Source organism: Micromys minutus, assembly GCF_963924665.1.
Source record: "Micromys minutus genome assembly, chromosome: 6".
In the NCBI taxonomy this organism is placed as follows: Eukaryota; Metazoa; Chordata; class Mammalia; order Rodentia; family Muridae; genus Micromys; species Micromys minutus.
The window spans coordinates 25,317,689-25,334,146 of NC_137975.1; the positions used below are offsets into that span (position 1 = coordinate 25,317,689).

The 16,458-nt window shown below is 48.8% G+C and overlaps 1 protein-coding gene across 1 annotated transcript; it reads left to right on the forward strand.

Moving 5' to 3' along the window:
- Nucleotides 1-3,575: 3,575 nt before the first annotated feature.
- CHIT1 (chitinase 1) lies at nucleotides 3,576-16,026 on the forward strand (the record flags this gene model as incomplete). The annotated part of the gene is made up of 11 exons (XM_080918149.1): nucleotides 3,576-3,600; nucleotides 4,693-4,722; nucleotides 7,240-7,441; nucleotides 7,752-7,808; nucleotides 8,982-9,147; nucleotides 9,339-9,463; nucleotides 11,109-11,232; nucleotides 12,894-13,079; nucleotides 14,014-14,121; nucleotides 15,141-15,267; nucleotides 15,782-16,026. The coding sequence occupies 11 exons, from the start codon at nucleotides 3,576-3,578 to the stop codon at nucleotides 16,024-16,026; spliced, it is 1,395 nt and encodes a 464-aa protein (XP_080774275.1).
- Between the last annotated feature and the right edge of the window lie 432 nt (nucleotides 16,027-16,458).

Here is a 16,458-nt window from a genome sequence, read left to right on the forward strand (position 1 = left end):
GGTTAAAAAGTCAGAGCCCAGGGAAACTAAGGGATGTGGTTAGTTAGCATTTCTATTACTATAATGATACATCATGACCAAAAGCAACTTGAGGAGGAAAGGGTTTATCTCTGCTTATAGGTCTACATCACTGTCTGTCACTAAGGATGTCAGGACTGGGACTCAAGTGGGGCAGGCACCTGATACAGAGGCCATGGAGATGTGTTGCTTATTTAGCGTGCTCGGTGTGTCTTGCTCAGCCTGTTTGCTTATACCATCTAGATCAAGGATGACACTGCCCACAGCATGCTGGGCCCTCCCACATCAACCAAGAAAACATACTACAGGCTTACCCATAGGCCTGTTTGCTGGGGTTGTTTCCCCAAATGAGGTTCCCTATTCTGAAAGAACTCTATCTTGTGTCACATTGACATAAAAATTAGCCAGCACAGGTGCACAGGTGACAATGGCAGTTGTGATCAAACCCAACCTCTGAGCCATCAGACCACTCATATTAACCCAAGCACTAAGCCCTGTAGAAGTTGTAGCTCCCTGTGGACACTGGAGTCCACGCATACACCAGACATTGTGCACAGCATTAGTAATCCACTCACTAAGGTCCTGTCTTGAGCTAAAGGTAAACTCCCTAAACTGCTCTTTGTTTGGCTCTGAGGTATTGATTCCATAAATCTGGTTAGAAACCCATGACTGAGAAAGTCTTGGACCCTTGGGGGAACTTAGTGCTGTTGTGTAGCTTGAGTTGACGTGGCTTGAAACAGCTTTCTGAATATTTGCATTCAAACCCATAGATGAAAGCAGAGATTCATGGCTGCTGCAGATACTAGGAGTAAAGGTTGAATGCCCATCCTTAACCAGAGCACTCATTCTGACTTCCCCAAGTCTCGGGGCACATTACAGAAGAGGAGGGAGTGGGGCAGGGGAAATTGTTGGAGGATAGGGAGAAGGCCCTAGAATGCTGTCTTCTGGCCAGGGCACAGCCCTAGTATCATGCATCAGGTGTCCCAGCCACTACAGATGCCTCCACGGGCCTGCATGGAACTGGGTCTGTCATCAGTCAGAACAAGGATGAAGGGGCAGGATCCCAAGGCTCCTGAATTATTGGCTACTGGTAGATTCCCAGGGGAGAGAGGTCATTGTCATCCGATGAGTATACCAGGCTCCAGAGGACAATTCTACACCAATGGTTACACAGATGGCCTCTCTTAAACCAGATGAGTCACAAAACAAGACAAAAGGACATCAGTGTGGGACAGGGGCTTGTAGAGGAGAAAGCAAGTCCAGGGTTGAAAAGAGATGGGGGAGGGGAGGGAGCATTATCTTTCGATGGCGTTGTCCTGGCCTTGTTTATGTGTTCCCTGTAACCTCTTGAGAGTGTTTATGGTTCTTTTTATACATCTGAGAAAACACAAAGCATCAAGGTGACAGGAATTAGTTCGCATCTTTCAGCAATAGTTCCGAATATCAAAATCGTCTCAACAAACTAACAGGTTGGATTAGAAAATAGGAGCTATCTTTCTGCTGCTTCCAAGAAACACACCTCGGCACCACATGGGCGCAGGACGGGACTTTCTGAACAAGATCCTGTTAGTGTGAGCATCACATGAGGCCATCACATGAATGAATAAATGGAGGCCTCATGGCTTCTTCACAGTAAAGGACACCAGCATTTGCTTGAAGGCAGCCTAGAAAACGTGGAAAAAACCTTTACTAGCTATGCATGTAAGGATCGATGTCTAGACTATACAAAGAACTCAAGAAATTAAACATCAAGAAAACAACCCGATTGAAAACAGGGCATCAAACTAACTAGGGAGTTCTCAGAAGCTGAAACTCAAATGGCTCAGGAATTTTTTTTTTAAGTTCTCAACACTCTTAGCCATCAAGGATATGCAAATTAAAACTAGTTTGAGATTTCTTTTTACTGTCACTCAAAATGGCTGAGATTATAAAGAGAAAAGAAAAGCGGATGACAATTGCTGGCGTGGCTGTGGAGAAAGGGGAACTTATTCACTGCTTGGTGGGAGTGAAAACCGGTGCAGTTATTCTGGAAGACAGTGTGGAGTTTCCAAAAGTCTATAAATAAATAGACTCCCCACAGGATCCAGCTAGACCACTGCTGGGCACACCCCCCAATGGACTCTAATGTCCTCCAGACATTCCTGCTCATCCATGCTCACTGCTGTGCCATAGCAACCAAGAAACAGAAGCCACTTTGACGTTCATCACTGATGAGTAGGTCAGGGAAACGTGGTCCATTTACACAATGGGATATTACTCGGATGTGAAGAAAAATGAAATTATAAAATTCTCAGGTAAATGGGCGAAGCAAAAGACAATCATCCTTATTTTTAAAATAATGGTTTAAAAAAAGATTTATTTATTCATTTTATGTATCTGAGTACTGTAGCTGTCTTCAGACACACCAGAAGAGGGCATAAGATCCCATTACAGATGGTTGTGGGCCCCAAGTGGTTGCTGGGAATCAAACTCAGGAAGAGCAGTCCGTGCTTTCAACCACTGAACCATCTCTCCAGCCCAAAGAGTGAGGTAACCCAGACCCAGTAAAGCAAACAGAACATGTTTTCTCTCATTTGTGAATAAATGTTGAGCTATGTGTGTGTTTCATTTGGAGTAGCCACAGAGGTCGGGGAATTAGTAAAAGTCTGTGGTAGGTATTCATGGAAGGAAAGATAGAATATGGTGGCATAGAGCATTGAAGGGGGAACGCAGAACAGGAAGGGTTAAACTGGGGGAGGGGAAGGGAGGGGAGAACAGGGTGAAGTAGAGAATACAGGGAAGAAAAACTAACACTAAAGACATTTTTTAAAATGTCACATGGAGACATTACTGTAGAAGTGTGTGTGTGTGTGTGTGTGTGTGTGTGATTTAAATAGAGCCACCCTGTAACAGGTGACAATTCTGATACTAGACACCACAGACAAGCAAATTTTAAAAGGCCCTGTCAGAAATGGGTTACCTCTTTTAGAGATGTCGGGTTCCCGTCTAGAAGTTGATGGCAAGGCCCTGTTGTTGAAGCCACCACATACCTGGTCTCTCTCTCTCTCTCTCTCTCTCTCTCTCTCTCTCTCTCTCTCTCTCAATGGTTTTAACAGTTAGTATCCTGTAGAGAGTAAAAAATGACGCCGTGAAAATAGCTTATCTTTGTCAGCCGATGGTCTTACAGAGGAAAGAGGAGGGCCCCATGCAGCTTGCCCGCCTCACAGCACATGGTCCAGCCAACCCACACTAAGAGAAGAGTCGAGCTTGCCTGTGGCAGGAAGACAGGGGCCCTTCCCGCTTTCTTCTCTCTGCCTCCTGGTTTGGCAATAGCAAAAGCCTACTTTTCACCCCCAGATCGTTGCAGAAAAGCAAGAATTTCCAAAGACCACTGTGTCAGGTTTGCTCAACCTACAGCACTGGGCTTCGTTACCCGCAGCCCTCCTCTCTCTCTCTCCTCCCTCAGGCATCTGCTTCAACCTTTCTGGCTGTGCGGCAGCAGGCCAGTCAGAGAAGAGCAGGACCTGTGGAGCCGGAACTTACAGAGCTGATTAGCGCCCCCACCCCGAACCAGCATCATGGTGCAATCCCTGGCCTGGGCAGGTGCGTAGGCTTGGACAGGAAGAACGGGCTGGACTTCAAAAGCCGTGGGTGCTCGAACTTATGGCTCCCTCGTGCTGTACAAGGAAATTCGGGAGACCTTTGTTTCATTCTACCGGGCCCTGACTCCTGGCTTGGCTATTGTTTTCAGCCAAAGGGGGCTTGTTCCAGAAGCCATAGGCCCTGTTCTGGAAGGAAATACAGTCAATAAGCCCCTTTACTGGGCGGGTGTGTTATTATTATTGTTGTTTGTTTGTTTGCTTCCCTCCTGAGTATTTAGTCCAAGAAGCACCAGCCTAGATATTCTTACAAATATATATATTTGTATATATTTACAAGTATATATATAATTTACTTTATTATGTATGTATGTATGCCTGGGAGAGTTTATGCATACCACATGCATCCAGGAGCCCACAGTCGCTGGAAGAGGACATGAGATTCCTCTGAATGGAGTTATAGGTGTTTTGGAGCTACCTGAGGGAGTTGAACCCAGGTTCTCTGTAAGAGCAGTAAGTGTCCATCACCACCAAGTCATCTCCCCAGCCTCTCCTTGTAAATTTCGAGCACCAGAAATGTGTAAACAAACTCTTTGAAGGAGTCTGCCAGCCCTGGGTCTCCAGGGCTGCTGGGAAGAGTCTTAGCCTCTTGTTGCAAGTGGTAGAAATGTGAACCTTTGGGACCAGGGGATCAGAAGATGGATCTCCTCCACAGCCCTCCTAGGTGGGCTCTTCGTAGCTCTGGGGTGGGTTTTCCTCCTCTTCCACAGAGATGCTTTTCTCTGCATGCCATGTCTGCTGGCTTCCCATCATCGTCCTAAATCCACAACACCATCCATTGAGGCTCTAGAAAGCTCCCGAGCTGTGAGAGCCCCCCACCAGTTTCGGGGATAAAGTCTGGACAGAAATGGGTCCCCGACTGTCAAGAGATGAACAGTTCCCTCTGAGTCTTCTCTGGAAGGAGAAAGCGTGACTTGTGTGACATCAACTTTCCTTGGCCACCTGTACCTGCCTTGCCTCTGCCAGCATGTGAGGTCTGGGACTGTGGCCCTGAATGACCTCGTGACATCTGTCTTCTTTTCTTGGATTGCTTCAGGTGTGACGACTCTGCTGATGGTCCAGTGGGGTAAGTGGTACCTGTTGGAGGCCAGTACTGATTCTCTCAGTCCCTCCATGTTTCTCTATACTCCTCCACTCCAGCCACTCCACACGTATGTGCACATACATATGCATGTGCATGCACACATGCCTACACACATACACATGCACACACACACACACACACACACACACTGTTTCTTTATACTCCTCCATTACAGCCACTTCACACACAAGTGCACATACACACACATACACATGCACACACACTGCTCCTGTTCGATGTCTCTATTCTAGCCATTACACACACACACACACACACACACACACACACACACACATACACACATTAAAATCTCTTGACAAACTAGAACTAGCCTTCAAAGCTCAGCCCCCTGACATTGTCCTTGTTTCCCTAAACCCACCATTCCTTTTTCTCAGAAGAGTTTTGCCTCCCCACCCCCACTAGCAGAGCTTGCTCTAGCTCACAGCGCCAGCTATGTCCTCTTCTCTCAAGTCTTCCTCGAGGTCCCTTGCTCCCACATCTATGTCTCACAGCATCTGCATACTTTCTAGTATGTGTCACAGTTCCTATAATTCTCACCTTGAATCCAAGACCAGACCTGTGTGGTCCAGCCCTATAGCCCAGCAAGAATATTTACACTTGCATTTGCTCATGGTGCAGAGCTGGAGAGAGTCAGAAGGGGGCCTCACGTCAAACAAACAAACAAACAAACAGATCTAAGAGATCTCCCAGGCACTGGCAACTCAGACTCCCAGGTCCCTTTCCCATCCCACCTACTTGCTGGGCATCAGTGGTCCAGAGATGCTGGCCCCTTGGGCTTTTACTCTGAAGATGCTACACATGCTAGGCTTAGTGCTGGGCAAATGCTGACTAAAGTCCCAGCCCCTTCCAGGACCCATCAGTGGAGTGTAGTAAGAGGGCTCTGTGTGGACCTGGGACTAATGTCTGTAAGCACCTTGAAGAAAACTCACCCTATGTCAGCCCTCATGAGGCTAACAGCCACAGAGTTATCCTAGGAGACACATTGTGTGGGCAAATGCCCCCAGTTCAAGAGGAGGAAGCAGGGTTACCTGAACGGTAGGTTCGCATACTACAGGACCTGCTCTCACCTGCCCACTTATCGCCTCTGCTGTATAAAATGTATTTGTAGCATTTGGTGTGCAATGCTGAAGTGTGGAGCTACGTGAGCCTCCCCATTCCCTCCTGTGTGGCCCTGGGCGTGTCTCTGGCCTGGTCTCCTCTTTCTTCCTTTTGCTGCGAGGAGGTCACTGATTCTTGTGCACACATCCCCTCTAACAAGATCTGTTCCTGGATTACTCCTGTCAGAGCCGTTGACTCTTAGACTCCTCTCTTAGCACTTACCATGTGCTCAGGGTCGGGGCCTCATGAACAGAGTATCCATTACACCCTGTCCCCTCCTCCACCTTCTCATTGGCAATGGACTCAGAGAGGGACAGTTGGCAGGTGGTAACAACAGGAAGTCCCAGAACCTAGACACTGTGCTCACCGTTCATCAAGCCCCTGGCATAAAATGTTGCCTCGTACATTATAGAGTCACACAGGAAGGGACCCAGGGAGTCCAGATGGGCCAGGACCGAACAAGTGACGCACCCCGAGTCTGTTCTGAGCGATGCAGGAATAAAGACAATCATTCTTGCTCTGATGCTCTGGTCCTGGCTCAGGGATGCCTTCCAAGGGAACATCAATCACCATTGGCCCCCCTGGGCCTAGGGCCTCCCTGGCAGCCTTTCATGAGTTATAAGTACACCAGACATGACCTACCTTTCCCTGAATATTGCAGGCTCTTTACTAGAACTTTAGCTATGGCCTTGATAAATGTAGGCTCTCTACAAGGAATAACAAATAAATGCAAACTACTTTAATGAAAGATTAAAGAAACATGAGCCCAGGCCTGTAGCGGGAATGCCTCTCTCTGCCTCTTCTCGAATTTGCATTTTAATTGGCATTGTGAAGTATTCCCAGCAGTGTTTGGACGGTTTCACTTCTCTTCCTTTGGCAAAAGAACGTGTCATGTTAACTCCCTTTGGGCCTTGTCTTGTGATGGGGCTGCCCGGGCTGCCGGGATGGTTTCGGGGTCTGAAGCAAATAAGCCTGTCTGTAGGCCCTGGTCCTAGGGACTTGGATTGTGGGCTTAGGGTGTCAAGGGGTCAGAGGACCAGGATTCTCACGCCTGTTCTGCCCTCTCAGGTGTCACGCTGACTGAGAAGAGTCCCAAAATCAGGAGCCTCAGGTTGCCCACGATAAAATGAGCTTTGGTAATGAGGGTTCTGGTACTGACAGGCAGCCTGTGCCCCATGACTAACCTATGTAAATGCTTTCCTCGCCATGAGATGTTTGCCTAAACAAAAGTAAGCTGTATTTCTTTCTAGCTGTCAACCCTCAGCCTAGGTACATAAGACATCCTGGGAGGGGTACTGTGTGTCTAGGGCAGAGGCCACCAATTCCCTGGGGCTCTTCTGACAGACCTTTTTTTTTTTTTTCTCCCCCCTTACTGGTCAGGCTCTGCTGCAAAACTGGTCTGCTACTTCTCCAACTGGGCCCAGTACCGGACGGGGGCAGCTAGATTCCTCCCCAGAGATGTGGGTCCCAGCCTGTGTACCCACGTCATTTATGCTTTTGCTGGAATGAGCAACCACCAGCTCAGCACCGTAGAGCAGAATGACAAACTCTTCTACCAGGAGTTGAACAGCCTAAAAAAGATGTGAGCAGGAGGGAGAGAGGAGCAGGTTACCCCACCCCACCCCACCCCCGTCCAGAAAATTCTCCATCACTGCAGCCCTGCCAGTGACCTGCTGTGTGTCACTGAGCAGGCCACCTCATCTCTCTCTAGTAACCTGTGCCTATTTAGAAGAGATTGGGGGTCAATGGGAGAACTGCAAAGGGCCTTTCTGGTTTAAGCACCCAGAGGCTGGTGCAGGCTCAAACTGGTTCTTACTGCCCCTCCCACCCATTGTTCTTGTCAGCCCTCTGAGCTAGTGAGATTCAGTCTTGTGCATCTCTTGTCTTTTCAGGAACCCCAAACTCAAGACCCTGTTAGCCATCGGAGGCTGGAGCTTTGGTACCCAGAAGTGAGTGGATGTAGAACGTGGGTGGCAGAAGCCGTGGGTGGGAATGTGGCACACTAGCAGACAGAGCAGTCCTCAGGGAAATAGGTCAGGCCAAAGCATGACAAGGGGTGGGGTCCCAGACCCTCAGCAGGATGGGATGGAAGCAAGCATGGCTCCAGTTGCCATAGAGATAGTCTCTTCAGAAGCCTAGAATCTAAAATAGCACAGACATTTCCAACCTCTCCAGCCTCAGTCTCCTCCTCTGGGAAGTGGGGGGAGAGGGACCAGGAATCCCAGACAGCATGCAGTGTGCTTTCTGAGTTCTGAATGAGCTGTCTTGTCAGCGAGATTGAGCTTGGCTGCCAAATTATTGTCCATTTCTGTAATTGTTTTTATTTATAGAGATAAGGAAGCTAGAAATCTAGAAAAATCTACAATATATAGTTCCCGAAGCTTCAAACATTAAAAAAAATATATATTTTTTGGACCATAAAACCTTTTGAGAATCTGATTAATGTTATGACTCAACTTCCCAAAATAACACTTATATATTTTTTTAACATTGTTTGAATTTTTAGCTTGACATTCCCAGAGACGGGGACCTAAGAATTGACACCATTAATTTAAGTTAGAAGTTAATAAAAGTAAATCAAGCTGAAATCCATCTGTAAAAACTTAAGATCCTTAAGAAGCCTAAGAATTCTTTGGGGGTTCACTGGGGAAGGGAGATGTGGGAGAGGTGTTCCCAGGCTAACATGGAGGTTCAAGAAGAGCTCTGTACAGCACAAAGGTTTGTCCCAGCACATAGCACTCCACTTAATTTGGCAGGGAGTTCAAACGGGGTGTCCCCAGGTTCTTTGCCGTTCTCATTGCTTGCTTCTATATTTTGGGGGACAATCTGTGTGGGGAGGAGGGAGTGAGGATAATTCTGGTTGACAGTGAGACAGTTCAGGGACTGCCCGGGGATTAGAGCAGCCCTGGAGACACTAGGGTTAGAAAGCACTTCTATCTTTCCTTTTCTTAACCAGACTCCTAACTGTCAGCAAATACCCCAGCAGCCCCGGAGCAGACATCCTAGAGCCCTTTCTGGTCTAAGCACATGATTTGGATCCTAAGAACTTTGTGTGCCCTTGAGCAAGACAGTGACCTCTAGTCTAAGTCCAGTCAGGCTACACCCCTTTGATCATTCCACAGGTTCACTGACATGGTGGCCACAGCCAGCAACCGGCAGACCTTTGTCAGCTCGGCCCTAAGTTTCCTGCGCACTCACGGTTTCGATGGCCTTGACCTTGACTGGGAGTACCCAGGAAGCCGTGGGAGCCCAGCAGTAGACAAAGAGAGATTCACAACCCTGGTACAGGTATGGCTGGGGGTTGGGGTAGGGGACTAGGATCAGTCAGTCTGCCAAGTGACTCAGGGTGGTGTCTGAGGGCTGCTCTGCCCCCATACTAGCAGCTTCAGACTGGATAGTGGTGAACGCCTATGGGAGAGTGGGTTATAGGATAGAGAGAGGGTCCTGCTAGCCCTGCCTCTGCTGTATCCTTTCCACAGGACTTGGCCAAGGCCTTCCAGGAGGAAGCCCAGTCCTTAGGGAAGAAACGCCTCCTTCTGACTGCAGCTGTTCCCTCTAATCGAGGCCAAGTGGATGCTGGTTATGAGGTGGACAAGATTGCTCTGTGAGTCTCAGGCCGTCTAAACCACAATGTTCTCCAAGGCTGGAGCAGCCCAGGGAGGTTGAGCTTTCCAGAAATGAAGCATATCTCTGCCTGCAAGGCATGGCTTCCAGATGATATCGAGTATCTGAGAAGTCCCTGCTTTCTGCATTGGCCGCACGTTACTTCAGATCCTTCTTGTGGGTGTGGTGGGAATGGTTGGGTGGTCTTTGTTCTTCCCTTCCTTGGGGACTCACAATGTTAGAGAAAGAACACCTTTGGGGGGAAAAAAGAGGTAGAGCAAAGCCCTTAAGCATCTCCAAGAATATGGGAGGTCACATGTTAGCTCCTCGGTGTGGTGTGTGGAACTGCAGCTCCTATGACACTTGAGAGGTGGTTAGTGGTGCAGGCTTTTATTCCTGTCACTGAGGAGGTGGGGGCAGGCAAGTCTCTATGAGTTTGAAACCAGCCTGCTCTTCACTAATTTCCAGGCCAACTACACAGAGAGATGTGAGTGTGTGTGTGTGTGTGTGTGTGTGTGTGTTGGGGGCAGGAGCCGTAGGGTTGGTGGGTCCCATGGCTGCTGCAGGCAGGATTTGGAAAGTTGGTAGGGAAGCCTCAGGGTACCACTCTAAGGGTAAAGAATCGAGGGCCAGGACAGCCAGAGATAGCTCAGGGATCCCCAGGCCTGCAAGGAGGCTGATCATCTGGTTCTCTGGAACATCCAGGTGCCGCTGGATGCTGTGGAAGAGCTAAAACTGGAGCTGGGGTTGTGGGCTGGATCTAGCCCTGGGGATGAAGGGGAAAATGGGGAGGGAGCTCCAGCTGTTCCATCAGGAAGATTCCTTGGCTTGACTGCTTGAGGATTGTTCTCTGCTTGGTGGCAGCGGTGGCTGGGAGCACAGAGAGGCCTTCTACAGGAGATTAGACAATTGCTCTCTAGGAAAAGGCCTTCTCCACAGCTCCCCATGGTGGGTCCTGATGAAAAGAGGCTGTCCATGGCTTTAAGACATTTATTGTCATTGAGAAAAGTGGATGAGTAAAACCATACCCCACTTCTCAGGGTGGGCCTGAGATTAATTACCTTTTGCAGGGAGGAGTGTCTGGGAAGGAAAGTTTATTGGCTAAGCCTTCAGACCTTTGGTACCTCATTAAAATGGAAATGTCTTGAGCCTACATGACCTGTGGTCACATCCTCTACCTGTGGAGGGGTTTAGGGCATTGCCCTTCCATGACTAATGGCCACAAATCTGTGGAGGGCTGCGGCTAGTGCCCAGGAGTCAGGCAAAATGCCTACAATCCCTTCAGGGTCACCTGGGTTTCAAGCCTTAGTTCAACCGGGAACCAGGCTGCCTTTCACAGTTCCACAGGGGGCATGTGAACAGAAATGCAGCCTTCTGAGGAAGAGCCTACATTTTAGTGAGATGCTCAGGGGACTTATGTAATGCCAAGGCTCAGGAGGCACTGAGCTAGATTGCTTCTAAAGTGGCAAAATCAAACCAGTTCTCTTGTACAGAACAGCAAACACCTGAAGGTGCCGAGGTGGGGTTGTTGGGGAGAACCTCAAAGACAGTGACCAACACCCCGTGGGGATGGGAATGGTCTCAGGGGAGGGATGGAGAATGTCCTTATCTTTCCTCCTTGTTTCCACCCCTCTCCCCATCTGCAGGAGCTTGGATTTCATCAACCTTATGGCCTATGACTTCCACAGCTCCTGGGAAAAGATCACAGGGCATAACAGTCCCCTCTACAAAAGGCAAGGAGAGAGCGGGAAAGCCGCTGAGCAAAATGTGGTAAGTGGTCGGTGGAGTGAGAGAGGGGTCCCCCCCCCGTTTAGTAGGACCTGGGCAGTGGCCTCATTTGAACCCCAATTCCCTATAGAAAACAAAAACAGGAAAACCAAGTAAGACACCAAGGACCAGCGGTTTCCTGTTGTCTTTGTTTTCTTGCTTTATTCTATCTCTAGCCGTGTCTGAGGGGAAAATGTCACTTTTCTGCAGGATCTTAGCTGACAACAAAGCAAGCCATTCCAATGACATCAGACACACAAGGAACCAAGGGGGCAGCCTCCTTGGAACTCGGCTCCACAGCCAATATGGCTCCCAAGTGTTTCATGTCCATCCCTTGCCCGAGGTTGATAACACTGAAAGTAACATCCATCATGGAGGAACAACCCAGGCCCTGAAGGACAGGCTGCTCTAAAACTGTAGTTGGGATTTCCTGCCCAACTCTTTCTCCCTGAGAAGTCTGGATAGCTAATATATGCCCAGTCTATTGTCACAAGTCAAGAATGAGGGTACCATTTCTCTTTCTTAAGACAACCATCACAGCGCTCCCTAAATTCAGAATGCCTTTTGCTTTTGGTGTCCTGTATCTCTGTGGTATCACACAAAGCTTATACTGTGAGTTAGAGGGTCACATCTGGCCGGACTGCTCACCTCATCTGGAAAACAGAATGAGCTTGAAGGAAGCAAACAGCTCAGCCCAGTGGAAGACACAAAGACACAACACGGATTGCTGTTTGGGGCCGACCCACAGCCAAGGATTCTCTGGGCTGGAAAAGGGAAGGCTTTGTCTTTGACCACGGGTCTTCTGCTTGCTCACTGCGTGTCTGAGGATTGCTTCTGGCCAGTCTCCTGGCTAAACATGCATAAAATGTACCATTCAGGCACCTGAGATTTTTCTCTCAGAAATCTTGGGTTTTGATCACAGGTAATTTATTCAGACCAACAAAAAGAAGTCAACGCCATGAAAACTGTCTTTACCTAAGAGGCCTCAACTCACCATGAGGACACCGAGCCACACTATAGGCCCCAAGGACAAATCTTCATGTTTACAATAGTCATTCAGTGTCACTAGATCAAATATCTCTTCTGGCCATAGACTTAGGATTACACGTCTGCTAACACATGATTGTGGTTAGACACCAGGGATGCAGACCCAAGTCCCTGATCTTGTTCCCAGCTGCAACTTATCACCATACTAGTTAACAGAGAACACACTCACGTGGATTGCTAGTCTATTGCTATTCACAGCTTCCTGTGTCACACCTGTTCACATCCACAGTGCCCCCTTGGATTCAAAAAGTTAATTGTATTAGTTTCATTCTAAACACATTGCCAAGGGAGGCAGGAACTTCTGTCTGCTTTCTTCACTGATGTATTGCAAGTCTCCAGGAAAGAGCTGGGTGCATAGGGGACGATCGGTGACTATTTGTTGGGTACATGGTTGACTGGTTCCAAAGCCCCAAATCTGCCTATTGGGCCTTGTAGCTTCTCTCACAGGGTTTAGGAGTCTACGGTGGGATCGAAAGAAAAAAGGTATAAATGGGCTGCTTATGAAGAGCCTTGGGTCCCGTGGAGGAGATCCTGCCTCCCTTGTTCCCTCTAGAACCCCATTCTCAGGCAACTAGAACCAAGGTAAAAACACATAACCAGGCCTCCTTCTCTACCAGGATGCGGCTGTGAAACTCTGGCTGCAAAAGGGGACCCCTGCCAGCAAACTGATCCTTGGCATGCCCACCTATGGACGCTCCTTCACCTTGGCCACTTCCTCAGACAGCAGAGTGGGGGCCCCGGTCACAGGGCCTGGAGCTCCGGGCCCCTATACTAAGGAAAAAGGGATACTGGCTTACTTTGAGGTAAGACAACTTTTAGCTATGCTATGGTAATGGTCCATATGGAATATAGTAGAGATCCAAAGGCCCCTGAGACTTTAGAGGGCTTCTCCTGTAGTTTCTGAGAAAAGGTGGTTAGTGTGGAAAATTCTGGCCAAGGGAACTCTATCCCATCTTGGACACCTTGCGTATATCCTTAAGCTAAGAAACCTGAAGTTTAAAACCACAGCTCTAGGTGACTCCACAGAACCTACTATGTTCTCTAGGCTTCCTTAGATAGCAATTTTCTAATTTCTGATCTCCTCTTGGCATGAGGGGACAGGTACTGTTAATCCCAAAGATTCCAGAAAGACCACTGACCCAAACCATCATCTCCAAATTAATTAAAGCAAGCAATTAATTAAAGTGTGTGTGTGTGTGTGTGTGTGTGTGTGTGTGTGTGTGTGTACATAAGCTGCCTCCCCCTAAGGAAGAGTTCAAGAAGTCAGCAATGACATGGGAAGATGCGGGTTTTCATTTAGGCTTAGGGAGTTTCCAAATGGGATATTTGGCAGGCAAACAGGTGGGGTCACAGAAGCAGATCATAAGCATAACAAGTTAGTCATAAAGACCTCCTGAAACAAAGGTGTAGTTGCAAGGTGTTCATAAGAAAGTAGTCATAACAATGAGTGGGCATAACAAGGTAGTCGCAACAAGGTGGTCATAACAATGGGTAGTCATGACAACTTTTTGAAACACAGCAATGGTTGCCTTCTTCTGGATCAGGCAGTGCAGAACCATTTGTAGTTTAAGGTTACAAGTAGGGCAGAGCCCAATCCTTGAGAAACAGAGATTTAATCGTAAACAGGAATGAGCCTAGTTTGTCTTTACGATGAGATGGTTGTTAAGCCTAAGATGGAGGCTTGTTTTTCAGTACCTTCTAGTGTTACTCTTCCCTAACACAGCTCTGTTCCTGCAGGTCTGCTCCTGGAAGGGAGTACAGCGAATCAAAGACCAGAAGGTGCCCTATGCCTTCCAGGGCAACCAATGGGTGGGGTTCGATGACAGAGAAAGCTTCAGAGCCAAGGTGAGGCCCAGCCCTGCTGGGAGAGGGTGGCCCCAGGCAGACCTGAGGCCTGCCAATAACATCAGCCCTTGGATTCTCTTCAAGGATGAGTGTTCTTGTAAATGCCCCAACATTTTACCCTCTTCATGTGACAACATCCTGAGCATTTATCATCTATTGATAAAGACACATGAAGGCTGGGGATGTAGCTCAGGGGTAGAGCACTTGCCTGACAGATACAAAGGCCAAGGTTTAATCCCCAGTACAGAGAAACACACACACACACACACACACACACACACACACACACACACACACACGGTGGGGTCGGCAGGGGGAGACAGACAGAAAGACAGACAGAGATTTACACCAAGTGGTCCTTTTTACTCTATGGGCACATGGAATGGAGAAATACCCATTCATGGTAGAACATGTTACTTTTTTAACCAGTCTGTTAGCCACATTGGGTACTTATGTGTGTTGTTGATTTACTTTCATCCTGTCTAATATGGGCTCCTTAATGAGTTTCCTGGCCTCTCTTCCTGAGGAGATCCTCAGCTCCTGAAGGGAACAGAGTTACACTTGTCTGTGAGCAGTCCTCTTGGGGCAGACAGTGGCAGGCAGGGTCTCTCAAAGGTAGAGGATGTGCTCTGTGGGGGTCTAGAAAAGAGTAGGTGCTTCTCTGAGAGGAAGGATTGTAGATAAAGTGTGCTTGGGGCAAGTCCTAAAGCCCGGAAGGGAGGCAGGGATCCAGGGAGGAGACTGTGGGCAGTCAGGATGGAGAAGGAAAGGATGGACCCATGAAGAAGCGTGAGGTCAGCTCCCAGCCCTCTCCACAGATATCATGGTGCTCTCTGAGGGATCGCACATCTCGGTGTACTCCCCCAGGGGCGCTCGGGGTAACAGAACATGCACACATGCAGACATGAAGGCCAGCTTGCTTCAGAACTTCAGGAAGGCAGAGACCTGGTTCCCTGTGGCAACTGAGCCTGTTGTGACAGGAGACAATGTTAATCACCCACATGTGCTCACACCCCCAGGTTGCCTATCTGAAGCAGAAGGGGCTGGGAGGGGCCATGGTCTGGGTCCTGGACTGGGATGACTTCAGCGGTTCCTTCTGCAACCAGGGACAGTACCCTCTCATCCGGACACTCCAGCAGGAGCTGAGTGAGTAAAGGGGTTGAATCAGAGAGTGGGCTACACACCTTTGCCCCTCAAAAGCCTTTCTCAGGAAACACTGGCCCCCAGTATTGTGATTTCTCAAAGCTCCTGCGTACGAGGGGCTAAGGAAACTGTTGAAACTGCTTCGCACCCTCCCTTTCCTGTTTCTCACCGGCAGTACCTGACGGGGGTGAGGTAATAGGGATTCTCTCCAAATGTCTAAGCCGAGGACCGCTGTTTGCTCTTATCGAAAGGAAAGCCCACCCTCACCCTGTTGTATGGGACCCCTCGGTGCCCCACATTAGTATATGGCTAGGTGTCACAGCTGGTATGTGTCAGCCGCCTTCTGCTCTGCAGCACCCGCTGTCTTCCCGGCAGTGCCTGGCCGTAGGTGTGGCTGTGGTCTGGATGTGGGATGAGGGGTGCTGGGCTGCTGCCTCCAGTGGCTGTGGCTGTGTATTTGGCCTGTGGTTTGGAATCTGCTGGGCCAACATTGGTTGAATCATCCTTGTCTTTCTAGATACTTCATCCATGCCTCCAGGAAGCCCAGAACAGGAAGTACCTGGGCCACACCGGCCTTCTGAGGCAGAGCAGGGACCCAGCCCAGGGCTAGATAACTTTTGCCAAGGCAGAGCTGATGGGGTCTACCCCAACCCCGGAGAAAAGTCCAGTTACTACAACTGTGGAAGGGGTCGGCTGTTCCAGCAGAGCTGTCCCCCTGGACTGGTGTTCAGCGCCTCTTGCAAATGCTGTACCTGGGGTTAAGTCCCTATGGCTTCCTTTTTTTTTTTTTTTTTTTTTTTGTCTTTTCTAGGCTGCTTCTTTACCTGAAAAATAAACATATTTTTCACCTCTGACATTGTGACTTAAAGAAATTCTCTCAGGACACTATCGATTCAGTGGGGGGACCAAGAGGAAAGGGTGGCACACAGTAGGCAGAAGCTAGAGCCAGGGGAAAGGGTGGCACACAGTAGACAAAGGTCAGAGCTGGAGTTACATTTCCGATGTGCCTGGACCTATGAAAGTCTCGCCTCACTGAATCCGCCAGCCAGCCAGCATCCTCCAGTACATGGGTGGCAGCATACAAGGCTCAGCCAGGTTCCACATACCCACTTGTAGGAGCTTTTGGAAAAAGAGGTGCTTTAACCTCAGCTAGACTGTTATTTCCCAAACAGACACGTGGTGGCAGCAGAGAAG